This window comes from Bos taurus, chromosome 29 (assembly GCF_002263795.3).
Source record: "Bos taurus isolate L1 Dominette 01449 registration number 42190680 breed Hereford chromosome 29, ARS-UCD2.0, whole genome shotgun sequence".
Taxonomy (NCBI): Eukaryota; Metazoa; Chordata; class Mammalia; order Artiodactyla; family Bovidae; genus Bos; species Bos taurus.
Genome location: NC_037356.1, coordinates 43,723,644 through 43,735,978, shown reverse-complemented (window position 1 = coordinate 43,735,978; position 12,335 = coordinate 43,723,644). Strand labels below are relative to the sequence as shown.

At 61.9% G+C, this 12,335-nt stretch overlaps 1 protein-coding gene across 3 annotated transcripts in view; it reads left to right on the top strand.

Annotated features, from left to right (window-relative positions):
• Window positions 1-717: 717 nt before the first annotated feature.
• LTBP3 (latent transforming growth factor beta binding protein 3) overlaps window positions 718-12,335 on the top strand; it is a 20,785-nt gene continuing 9,167 nt past the window's right edge. Inside the window, exons 1-16 of one of the 3 annotated variants that reach the window (XM_005227116.5) lie at window positions 718-1,475; window positions 4,321-4,650; window positions 4,886-5,010; window positions 5,183-5,288; window positions 5,473-5,565; window positions 5,705-5,827; window positions 6,313-6,471; window positions 6,562-6,747; window positions 7,293-7,309; window positions 7,386-7,458; window positions 7,637-7,726; window positions 9,551-9,676; window positions 9,761-9,892; window positions 10,030-10,158; window positions 10,397-10,519; window positions 10,740-10,862. In XM_005227116.5, the coding sequence (XP_005227173.1) occupies window positions 1,154-1,475; window positions 4,321-4,650; window positions 4,886-5,010; window positions 5,183-5,288; window positions 5,473-5,565; window positions 5,705-5,827; window positions 6,313-6,471; window positions 6,562-6,747; window positions 7,293-7,309; window positions 7,386-7,458; window positions 7,637-7,726; window positions 9,551-9,676; window positions 9,761-9,892; window positions 10,030-10,158; window positions 10,397-10,519; window positions 10,740-10,862 (2,257 nt within the window). In that variant the 5' untranslated portion in view covers window positions 718-1,153. Of the gene's footprint in view, window positions 1,476-4,320; window positions 4,651-4,807; window positions 5,011-5,182; window positions 5,289-5,472; window positions 5,566-5,704; window positions 5,828-6,312; window positions 6,472-6,561; window positions 6,748-7,292; window positions 7,310-7,385; window positions 7,459-7,636; window positions 7,727-9,550; window positions 9,677-9,760; window positions 9,893-10,029; window positions 10,159-10,396; window positions 10,520-10,739; window positions 10,863-12,335 lie in introns of all 3 variants that reach the window. The other 2 variants (XM_005227114.5, NM_001192738.1) reach the window with 2 other exon arrangements.

Genomic DNA, 12,335 nt, shown 5'->3' with positions numbered 1-12,335 from the left:
AGACCTTGGCGATTCCAGAGTGTCTGAGGCCCAGAGCCAGCCCAGCCAGCCCGGCCAGACAAGGCGGAGGGGCGGGGGCAGGGTGGGCACCGGGAAGCCATTTACTGGGGGTTGGCAGGCAAGCTGGATTTCAAACTTTGCTCTATCTACTCTTCTTCAGGACCCCAAGGACTTCTTCCTGGGACTCCCACGGAGGGCATGGTGAAGGGGTACTCCCTCCTCGAGTCCTAGTGGGCAGGGGTGGACCGGTACTCATGAGAAGTGACTGAGGGGTGGTGAGACCCCCGCATGTGCAAAGGAGGCTGGGCCAGGGCTGGGAGCCCTGGGTTCCAGCCCCACCTGGCCTCCTACCAGCCGCGCGACCCCCGGGCCCGGCCCATCTTCCGCCTCCAGCCTCGGTTTCCCACTTGGATGCTACGGGGCGGAGGTGGGCGCGGGCCTCCTGGCCCCGCCCGGAGGAATCCGGCGGGGCGGCCAGCGGTCCCAGGTGAGGGCTCGCTGGAGCGGGCCCAGCGCGGCGGCGGCGGGTTCCGGCGGGGCGGGCATCTGGGGCAGGGACCGCCCCCCCTAGCCTCCACCCGCCCGCACACCCTCGCTCCCCCAGGCGGCAGCGACGACGCTTTAAACAGAAAAAAACTGTCTCCCTGGCCCGGGGCCAGCGTCCCAGCCCCCCTCGCCGCCGCCGCGCCGCGCTCCAGCCAGGGAAAACAACTGCTCACTTCTCCCTGCGTCCGCCCCGCGCGCTCCCTGCTTCCCGGCGGCCGCGGGAGCCCAGCCCGGCCGGGGGAGGCGCGGAGCGGGCCGGCCGCCCGGCCTTCCTCTCCCCTCGCTCCTCCTCTCCGCCTCAACTTGCTCCGGCCTCCTCGCTCCGGCCTCACGTTTGGGCCTCCGCAGGCCCCCGGCCCCGGCTCGTGGCTGGGCTCCTTCCCGGGGCGGTGGAAGTTTCTGGGCTCCCCGCGGTCCAGCCTCCATCTCTCTGCCTCTCACTGGGCCCGCGCCCGCGCCTGCAGTCCCCTCCACGCGCGCTTCCTCCCATCCTGTCCCTCGCTGCCCTCTCTGCGCCTCTCCCGGGGCTCCCGGCTTGCTTATCCCCCTCGGGCGTCGGGACCATCGCCCCCGCCCGGGCGCGCCCCCCCGGGTCCTGCGGCCCCGGATGCCCGGGCCCCGTGGGGCTGCTGGCGGCCTGGCCCCTGAGATGCGCGGGGCGGGGGCGGCGGGGCTGCTGGCGCTGCTGCTGCTGCTGCTGCTGGGCCCGGGCGGCGGGGCCGAGGGGGGGCCGGCGGGCGAGAGGGGCGCTGGCGGGGGCGGGGCGCTGGCCCGCGAGCGCTTCAAGGTGGTCTTTGCGCCGGTGATCTGCAAGCGGACCTGTCTCAAGGGCCAGTGTCGGGACAGTTGTCAGAAGGGCTCCAACATGACGCTCATCGGAGAGAACGGCCACAGCACCGACACGCTCACGGGCTCCGGCTTCCGCGTGGGTGAGGGCCGGGGGCGCGGGCGGGGGGCGCGGGGAAGGCCAGCTCCCGGAGCCCACGTGGGAGACATGGCAGCGGAGGCCTTGTGACCCTGGCGACCGTGGGTTCAGAGAGCGGAACCGGAGGGCCGCGGGCCCCAGGGGCTTCAGGGGTCTTGGGAGGCTGGAGTGCTGGGGTCGCGGTTGGGAGGGCTGCGTGGAAGCCTGGACTTCACAGCTTTGGGTTGGGGTTGAGGCCTAAGGTGTGGGGTCATGCTGGTGCCCTGGATGGCACAGGCTTCTAGGAAAGTGCTGGGTTCTGAGAGGGAGTCGAGGTCGACAGGCAGGGGCTTTTGCGGGGATGCCAGCTGGCCCAGGTCTCAGAGAAGGGTTAAGTATTCCCCCTAGAAACAGACTCGGTGAAAGAAACAGGAAAAGTCTTTAAAAAATGTCTCAAGTAGGGCCTGCCAGCGGTAGACACCTGCATTCCCTGGGAGGAGGAGCCAAGCTCAGGCTGGGAGTGAGGGAATTAGTTACTGGCGAGGTCTTAGAGGGGAGGGGCGTTGAGGCCTAACAAGTGGGGCACAGGCCTGGAGGTAGGGGCTGGCTTGGATCCTCGGTCTCTCCTTTTCCTGATGCCCCATCTGTGCTTCCCCCAGAAGCTCTGAACAGTTCCGCCTCAGAGTCTACCCCCAACTCCCCAAACCCTGAAAACTCCCCCTGGTCCTGGAGCCCACCCTTCTCCCAACATCGCTCTTCAAAGGGCCAGGCCTGGGGCTCGGCGCTCCTCCCCCAGGGCCCTGTGGGCCAGGCTGGGGGAGGTGTCCCAGCAGTAATTACCCTCCTGGACAGGGTAATTAGGCTAGGCCCACGATGGCACCAGCAAAACAGCCCCTCTCACACACTCCTATACTCACATAGCCACTACAGATCTGAGGAACCCCACAGATGTGGCTCACGCTTCTCATAAGATGTGTGCATGCGTGCTTACACATGGCATACACGCAGGGGTATGCCCGGGCTTTGGGCTGGCACACTGGGCTCAAGTACAGGTTTCTTTGTGTTATCTTGGGTGCACGTCTGCAGTGACTATGGGAGTGTTTATGTAAGCCTGTGTTGGTGTCAGAATGAGTCTGTGCATGTGTGTGTGTGATGAGATGACTGTGCATGTGAGTGTCCCTGGGCCCGGCCTCCCAAGCCCCCGGCCATCCTGCCCAGGCTGCTGTCTCCATCCGTGCTGCCCACATCCCTCAGGCTCGGTGCCCAGGCCACAGTGGGCGGGTGTCACTGGGAGGTCACCCTCACCGCTGTGGGTGACTCACTGGGAGGCAGGAAGGAGAGGATCCTGCCTCCCCCAGCCCAGGACACACCCCTTCTGCCCTGAGAATCTGGCCCCCAGAGGCCAAGCAGGATGGGCTGGGCTGGGCTGGGCTGGGATGCTCGTAGCCAGGCCCCGGTGGCCTTGCATGTGGGCCATCCCTCTGAGGCCCTCCAGGTGTCCAGGGGGCAGCACCCCTACTTCCCCATCCTGGCAAGTGAGGGCAGTCCTGGGGGAGGGGCCGGAGAGGGGCTGGGCTTGGTGCACAAGCACAGGTCCCCAAGGCTGGATTTCAGATGTGAGTGTGTGACAGACAGACAGACAGACATCCCATCAGCTCCCTGAATTCACTCCTTCATTCATTCCCCCAGCACCTCCTCTGGCACCCAGAGCTGAGGCAGAGGGTGGGTGGGATGTGAGGAAGGGCTCTCCTCCTGGGGGAGGGGCTGGAAGGATATGATGTGAATATGCACAGATGGGGACTAGGCTCTGAGTGGGCAGAAATGGCATGGGTCAAGGCAGGGAAGCAGAAGACGTGGCACGTTTGTAGGAAACAGGAGATGAGTCCTGGAGCGTAGGGTGCACATGGAAAGAGCAGACGGGGATGGGCCGAAAGACGGTTCCTTCTGGGCCACGGAGAGCAAGCAGGGAAGCTAGCTGGGAGCAGGGCTGTGACTGAGCCGGAGCTTTACCCGAGGCAAGTTTCTCTGAGGGTGCTTGGGACGTGGACAGGCAGGGGAGGGGCAGGGGGCATGGGGAGGAGGGAAGATGGATTATGAGACATTACAGAGGCCAGAACTGGCTGGGGTGGGAGCAGGGGAGACTGGAGCCTCAAGACTCAGTTATGAATGACCGGGCAGGCAGGGATCCCAGTGGTGGTCCAAGGCCAAGAAGAGGTGGGGAGGCAGAATGCTGATTTCTGACAGGGTCCCCTGGGTGGAGTTGCTTAAGAGAGGTCCCAGCGGAGTACAGCTCAAGTTGGCAGTGGTGAGGTGCAGGCCCTGGGATGGCTGAACAGAGGGAGGGAGAGCCCAGAGGGGGCTGAGTCAGGGGAAGGACTGAGGGGCAAGGAGGAGGCACCAGATAGAGACTGGGTGTCCAGGAAAGGCCCAAGGGGAGGGAAAGGCTAGTCCATCACCATCATCAGCTGCTGCTGCTGCTTATTAAACACGCTCTGTGCACTGGGCACTGTGCAGAGTTTTGGACAGGCCTTGCTTCATTTAATAGATGGGACCGCCCTACAGATGAGGACACAGGCCTGGGAGGGGAAGTCAGTCGCTCAGGGTCACGCAGCTGGCACAGGGTCTCCTAGCTAGGATGCAAGTTCAAGATGCCAGTGGCCCCTAGGGTATAAGGATGTTGGGGGACCTAGAGGGTAGCATGTGTGTGTATCTGATGTGTTACTAAGGCCAGCTTCCCAGGGAGGACAGAACCAGTGGGTGGCTTGGAAGTAGGGAGGAGGGGAAAGAAGAGACAGGATGTGGGTGAGGGACTGGGTCTGGGCGCTGGCCACAGGGGTCTGCCTGGGCCCTGACCCACCTCTCCTCCCCAGTGGTGTGCCCCCTGCCCTGTATGAACGGCGGCCAGTGCTCCTCGCGAAACCAGTGCCTGTGTCCCCCGGACTTCACGGGTCGCTTCTGCCAGGTGCCGGCTGGAGGAGCTGGCGGAGGCGCTGGCGGCTCAGGCCCTGGGCTTGGCCGGGCCGGGGCCCTGTCCACGGGCGCGCTGCCGCCCCTGGCTCCAGAAGGCGAGTCTGTGGCCAGCAAGCACGCCATGTACGCGGTCCAGGTGATCGCCGATCCACCAGGGCCCGGGGAGGGGCCTCCTGCCCAGCATGCGACGTTCCTGGTGCCCCTCGGGCCAGGACAGATCTCAGCGGAAGGTACCAGGCAACGGGCAGACCCCGGGAGGCCGAGGTGGGCGGGCACTGGCCGGGGTGGGCAGGACCCGGGCGGGGCCAGCCCTGGAGGAGCTCCTCGCCACCACCTGCCATCCGGCGCTGCGGGGCAGCCCTGAAGCCGCCGTGCCCCGCCCCCCAGTGCAGGCCCCGCCCCCCGTGGTGAACGTGCGCGTCCACCACCCGGCCGAGGCCTCAGTCCAAGTGCACCGCATTGAAGGGCCCAACGCCGAGGGCCCGGCCCCCTCCCAGCACCTGCTGCCGCACCCCAAGCCCGCGCATCCCCGGCCACCCACCCAGAAGCCCCTGGGCCGTTGCTTCCAGGACACGCTGCCCAAGCAACCAGTGAGTGAACCCATAGACGCCTCTCAGGGCCGCCCTGTTCCAATCCACCGGGTTTGCTCAAAACTGGAGGGTGTCCTGCAGGTTGAGTGGGGGGAGGAGGAAAAGGGCCCGAGGAGGGAGGCCAGGTGAGGGCTGGGCAGCCTGTCACCCCTGTCCACACTCCTCTCCCTAGTGTGGCAGCAACCCCCTCCCGGGCCTCACCAAGCAGGAAGACTGCTGCGGGAGCATCGGCACCGCTTGGGGCCAGAGCAAGTGCCACAAGTGCCCCCAGCTGCAGTGTGAGTGCCCTGGCTCGGTGAGATCTCTGCCCTCCCCACGGGGCACACCCTCACCCAGCCCCTCCCATCCCTGCAGCTGGATGCCACCCGGATCCCCTCAGTACCCCACTCCCCCACCCAGTGCGGTCTCTTCCCTCTCTGCAGCCCCCGTGTCCTCTCCTGCCATGCTCTCCTCTCTCCACAGACACAGGGGTGCAGAAGCCAGGGCCTGTACGTGGGGAGATGGGCACTGACTGCCCCCAGGGCTACAAGAGGCTCAACAGCACACACTGCCAGGGTATGGGCCAGTTGTCACTGGGGGGGGGGGGGGGAAGGAAGGAGGCGGGGCTGGGGTAGAACCCTGAGGTTCCTGGAGCAGATCGCTGTCACCTTGTGGCCCCAGCCTGGAGGGACCAAACTCTCACTTATTACCGCAGACATCAATGAGTGCGCGATGCCAGGCATGTGTCGCCATGGTGACTGCCTCAACAACCCTGGTTCCTATCGCTGTGTCTGCCCACCTGGCCATAGCTTGGGCCCCTCCCGCACACAGTGCATTGGTGAGACTCGGGGGTCCTTGGAGGTCACCAAGTATGGGTGGAGGGTAAGGCTCCAAACAGTAAGGATCAGAGATCACAGAGGTCAGAGTGGGGTCAAGGGTTGACTGCTAGAGGAGCAAGATCTAAAACAGATGGGGTCAGGGATCAGTGGGTTCAGGAGTTGCATGAGATCTGGAGTAAGAGGTCACATGGGGTCAGGGGTTATGAGAAGGCAGTGTCATATGAGACCAGGGGCTTGATGAGTGGGAGGGATCAAGTCTAGAGCAGCTAGAATCAGGGCTCAATGGGTTCAGAGGTCACAGAAGTTTCAGGTATTACATGAGGTCAGAATAATACAGGTTTCAGGGGTCAAATGAATTCAGGGTCAGGGACAACACGAGAATCAAGGCCTCCTGTGCCAAAGAGGTGAGGTCTGGGGCAGCTGGGAAGAGGGGCGTGGGCAGCGTTCAGGCCCAGATGCCCATGCCCATCACTGGCCCCTGCAGCGGACAAGCCGGAGGAGAAGAGCCTGTGTTTCCGCCTGGTGAGCCCTGAACACCAGTGCCAGCACCCCCTGACCACACGCCTCACCCGCCAACTCTGCTGCTGCAGTGTCGGCAAGGCCTGGGGTGCCAGGTGCCAGCGCTGCCCAGCTGATGGCACTGGTGAGCCAGGGGCCTTTGAGGCTGGGGGGCTGTCTGTGAGCCTGCTTCTCCAGGAAGGGCTCACTTGCCTGCCTCTTGCTCTGGCCACAGCTGCCTTCAAGGAGATCTGCCCAGCTGGGAAGGGGTACCACATCCTCACCTCCCACCAGACGCTCACCATTCAGGGCGAAAGTGACTTTTCCCTTTTCCTGCACCCCGATGGGCCACCCAAGCCCCAGCAGCTGCCCGAGAGCCCCAGCCGGGCACCACCACCTGAGGACACAGAGGAAGAGAGAGGTCTGGCCCGATCCCTCCTGTTTCCTGACAGTTGCAGAACCCCTAGGTCTGACACCTTGACCTTTGACCCACAGGACCCAAGTCTAACCTCTAGCTCCTAATCCCAGACTAGCATTGGCCCCCGGAGCTGACACTCTGACCCCTAACCAGTGTTGTAACTAAGCCCAGGATGTCACCCCTGAGCCACGGGATTTGATCATTTATTGCCCTCCAGGTTCAATCCTCTGACACCAAGACACTTTTGATTTCCAGATCAGGACACTAATGCAGCTCAAATGCTGCCTCTAGATCTGACCCTCTGACCCCTGACTCAGGGATTTGACCCTGGCTATAAGCTCCCAAGCTGAGGACCTTGTCCAGCCATCGCTTCACTGACCTGTGATGAAAACATTCCCAGACATCAGGATCTAATCCTTGATGCTTGACCCAGAGACATGATCGTTGAACTCTTAGGGACTCTGACCACACATGTCCAACTGCCAATCCCAGACTTGACTCCCTTCTCCCAGCCCAACACTTAATGGCCCCATCTTCTTCCCTTCTAGGGGTGAGCACAGACTCAGTGAGTATGAGAACTCAGGTGGGAGGGGCGGGGAGGCCAAGGAGACACAGAGGGTTCACGCTGCTGTCGCCCGCAGCCAGTGATTGAAGAGCAGTCAGCGCAGCAGAGCCACCCGACTGTCACCGTATCTCCTGCCCGGCCCTACCCGGGTGAGCTGGGCCCTGTAGGGACCAGTCCTCAAGGGCTGTCACTGACGGGGAAGTTCACAGCTTAGGCACCAGGGGGCGGTGCAGCTGGGTGTGGAGTTGCCGGCCCCCTGACCTGCGGGGAGAGGGGCGGCTCTCTCAGCCTCCTCACCCGCTGATGGTCGTGTGCTGCTGCCCGCAGAGCTGATCTCCTGGCCCCCGCCGCCCCAGTTCCTGCCCGACTTGCCCCCGTCCCGCAGTGCGGTGGAAATCGCCCCTACTCAAGTCACAGGTAAGACCCGCCCACCTAGGTCACGACCCAGGTAAGCCACGCCTCCAACTTAGAGTTTCTCCTCCCTCACCCCTTCCAATCCTTCCGGAGGGCTGACACCCTCAAGGGCTTACTGTATGCCAGACCCTGGGCTGGGGGCTGGGGAAGCCTCGGCGTGCAACACTCTGAGACGCCACTCTGCCCTCAGCTGATCCGGGTGGTGTGATGGTCAGGCCAGTCTGAAGGCATTCACAGTCAATGAATATTTATGGAGCACCTACTATGCACAGGCACTGTTTAGGTGCTGGGGACACAGTAATAAACAAAACAGACAAAAATTCCCTGTCCTTGTGGAATAGACAGACAGCAAACAGATCAATGAGTCCAAATCTAGTGTGTCTCATAAGGGCTGTGCAAAAGTAAATCAGAGAAGAAGGAAGGAAGTCTGGGTGTTGTGATCATATGTAGAATGGCGATGAGAGAAGCCTTTCTGAACAGAGCTTTTAAGAGTGTTAGAAATTAACGACAAAATGTGGGAAAGAAATGGGCTAGCAGGTTGGGGAAAAGGACATTCCAGTTTGGGCAGAAGTTTGGGCAAAGGCATGGAAACATGAAACCCTGGTTTCATGGAGAAGAGAGAAACCACACATAGATCAGTGTTTCTGAACTAGGAGAGGGCCAGCTCAGGGAGCTTTAAGAGGCTTGGATTTGATCCCAAAGGCTGTGGGAAGTGTCTGCATGGTTTGGGGCATCATAATAATTGCTAGCTATGGCTGAACAGTTGCCCTGGGCCAGGCACTGACTGGAGAGTTTTACATACTAAATACCATTTAACTTTCTTGACCTCTGTGAAGTGGGCACGGCTAGCCTCATTTTCCAGATGAGAAAACTGAGGCTAAGAGAGGTTCAGTAGCTGATCCCAGGTCACACAGTTGAGCCGGATTCAAGCCCATGTCTGGTTGGACTCCAGCCACAAGGAAGCCACCAACCCAATTGAAAACTGGAGGCTAGATGAGCTCCTAGTGGAAGATGGCTGCCCAGGAAATCTGCACAGGCTGGGATAACCCAGTGACAGCCTGGGGGCTGTGGGAATGTGGAGAAAGAGGCACTTGGGGACACTTATCAGAGGATGGGGTGTTAAGGAGACTAGGGAGAGTCACTCTAAGCAGAGAGAACAGCCTGCAAGAGCCCACTGGCCAGGTGTGTTTGGGAGGGAGTGGAGTTCAGCCGCCAGGGCTTCCTGGGGCTTCCTAGGGCAGGGTTCAGGGGAGGGGCCACAAGGAGGAAGAGGTGGGAGGCAGGGAGTACTGTGAATACTAGGAAAGAAGGTAAGGAGGCTTCCTGAGTCTGATCACCTGTTCCAGCCAGGGTTCCCAGGAAACTAGCTCCTGCCTGCCTTGAGAGGGGGAGGAAAACTTCTGGAATTGGGGGGAGGTGGGCAGGTCTCTAAGGCAAGGGGTGTTGGTTCACTTGTCTGGAGGATATTGGTGTGATTGAGGCGACAGAGTTTGAGGTGTTGAGGTGACTGGAGTCAGAGTATAGTAAGTGGAGACAGAAGTATCAAGGGTCCTGAACTTGAGGAGGTGGGGATGCCAGGGACCTGGGATCATGGTTTGGGGCTACTTGGGGTTGTGATTTTGCGGTTATCTGTGATGGAGGTGTAGGGAATCCTAGGATGGGGGGCATGGCTGTATGGAGATCTGAACTCATAGTGCGACCAGGCTCAGTTATCGGCGTCGAGAGTGATGGGGTGTCCAGTTCTTCCCTGGGAATGTGGCAGAAAGTGACTGCTCCCTGCCTGCCCCCTCTGACCTGCCGCCCTTTTCCCCCGGGCGCCCCCCGCAGAGACGGACGAGTGCCGACTGAACCAGAACATCTGTGGCCACGGAGAGTGCGTCCCGGGACCCTCGGACTATTCCTGCCATTGCAATCCCGGCTACCGGTCGCATCCGCAGCACCGCTATTGCGTGGGTGAGCGTGGAGAGTGGGTAGCGCGGCGGCGGCCCTGGCTCCCGACCGTCGTGTGACGTCTCCCCACCTGCGCGCCCTTCTCAGACGTGAACGAATGCGAGGCGGAGCCTTGCGGCGCCGGGCGGGGCATCTGCATGAACACCGGCGGTTCCTACAACTGCCACTGCAACCGAGGCTACCGCCTGCACGTCGGCGCCGGGGGGCGCTCTTGCGTGGGTGAGCACGGAGTGGCCGGGGGCGTGGCCGGGGCCGGGGGCGGGCCCGGGGATCGGCGGACCCGAGGGGCTCTCCCGACCGCATGTCACCCCCTCCGCCGCCTTGCATTCCCCTCGCGCCCCCTTCCTCCCGCTCAGACCTGAACGAGTGCGCAAAGCCCCACCTGTGCGGCGACGGCGGCTTCTGCATCAACTTTCCGGGACACTACAAGTGCAACTGCTACCCCGGCTACCGGCTTAAAGCCTCCAGACCGCCCGTGTGCGAAGGTGGGGAAGACCCATCCGGACCGACGCGGGTCCTCAACGGTGCCTCGGCCTAGGGTGGGGGCGGAGGGCCTCACTCCCGTCTCTGCCCACCCCTGGGCCTCTCGGAGGTTTCGGACTGGAACCCAGAGGGCCCGCTTCGCCTGGTCGATCCGTGACAGAGGGAGGCCCTGCCGAGGCCCCTGAGCACCTGGCCGGCAATGTTGTCCCCAGACAAGTCTTCTTCCTTCCTACTGCGCAGACATCGACGAGTGCCGAGACCCTAGCACCTGCCCGGATAGCAAATGCGAGAACAAACCTGGGAGCTTCAAGTGCATTGCCTGTCTGCCAGGCTACCGCAGCCAGGGGGGCGGGGCCTGCCGCGGTGAGCATGAGGCTGGGGCCCGGGTGGGGCGGGGCTTCGATCACAAGAGGACGGGGCCCTTCGGGAGTTGCCCCGGTGATGGGGCGGGGCTATTGGCGTGGGAGTCGGCTCCAGAACCCGGCTTCCACACCCTCCCCCAATTCTGGAAGGAGGGTCTCCCATCCCCTCACAGTACCTCGTCCAGTGGGGCGGGGTCCGAGGCGAGCCTTCTCCGCCGCAGATGTAAACGAGTGCGCTGAGGGCAACCCCTGCTCTCCGGGCTGGTGCGAGAACCTTCCGGGCTCCTTCCGCTGCACGTGCGCCCAGGGCTATGCGCCCGCGCAGGACGGCCGCAGTTGCCTGGGTGAGCGACAGCCCTCCCCGCCCTGCGTCCCTCCACCTACTCGAGCGTCGAAGTTGGGGACCGGGTTACTCCATCTGTCGGCCGGGAAACAGCTAATTCGCAGGCACCTTCCTTTCACTGACCCACTCACTCACTTTCTCCACAACCTGACGGAGGAGGGGGCCGCGGAATTTCTAGGTAGGAAGGATCTTAGGAGGCAAGGCTTGGAGCTGCGTTTGCAAAGCAGTTACTTGAATATGGAGTGGAAGAGATATAAAAGAAAGGGGGTGTCAGTAGTCCTCTCCCCCCACCGACAATAATGTTTCTTATGCATCAGGAGACGGGCTGAGGGATGAGAGTCAGAGAAACTGGAGAACCATGGACACCGACTGTGGAGCGCAGGGCTGTCGGCCTCAATGGAGTCTGGGTGTTTCTGGGAAACCTCAGGGGGACTGGGAGAAGAGGAGGCGTGAGTTGTCTTAAAGGATCAACAGGAGTTAGCCAAGCAAAGAAAGGAGAGAGGGAAGAGTATGCCAGGCTCTGTGAACACCAGCACAGAGTGTACAGGGAAAGTAAGGTGTAAGTAGGGGGTGGGGCTGAGGCTGGCTGGTGAGGGGCAGGCCCCCACCTCCTGAAGGGCCCACCTAAGGAGGTTGAGCTTCGCCCTGAAGGTATTAGGAGGCACCTGAAGCATTTTAAGGGGAAGAATGACATTTGCTGTTTGTTCTAGAAAGTTCCCTGATGCCCATTGTGCAGAGGACTGGAGGTCTGGTGGAGACTCAGGACAGAGACAGTGGTGGATGTGATAATAGTGGCCTCAAAGATGGTCATGAGACAGTGTGATATTAGAGAAATATTAAAACGAGTTACCTGGGCTTGTTAACTGGATGTCAAGGCGAAGGAGAGAGAGGAGTAAGGGGTCTCCAGGTTTCTAGTTTGGGTGACTCAGTGGGTGCTGTTCACTGGGATAGGGTCCCTGGGGTGAGGCGTGTTTGAGAAGGAAGACATTAAGTTTCCTGTTGGACAGCTGAGTGTGTGGTCCCTGTGGGTCTCTCAGCTGGTGATTCCCACAGAGGGCCGGCGGTATAGATTGGAAGCCTTGGGCCAGACACACCCAGTTGCGACTGTGGGCTGTAGAGCTGGGGGGTGCACACTAGGGGAGCTGTGGAGCCGTGGGGTGCACACTAGGGGAGCTGTGGAGCCTCGGGGTGCACACTGGGGGAGATGTGGAGCCTCGGGGTGCACACTAGGGGAGCTGTGGAGCCTCGGGGTGCACACTAGGGGAGCTGTGGAGCCTCGGGGTGCACACTAGGGGAGCTGTGGAGCCTCGGGGTGCACACTAGGGGAGCTGTGGAGCCGTGGGGTGCACACTAGGGGAGCTGTGGAGCCGTGGGGTGCAGTCAAGGAGGGTGAGTCCAGTGAGCGGAGCATGGTGGACACTGCCAGGTCGGCAGAAGGCAGGGGGATAGGAGCGGGAGACGGGGGAACGGGGGG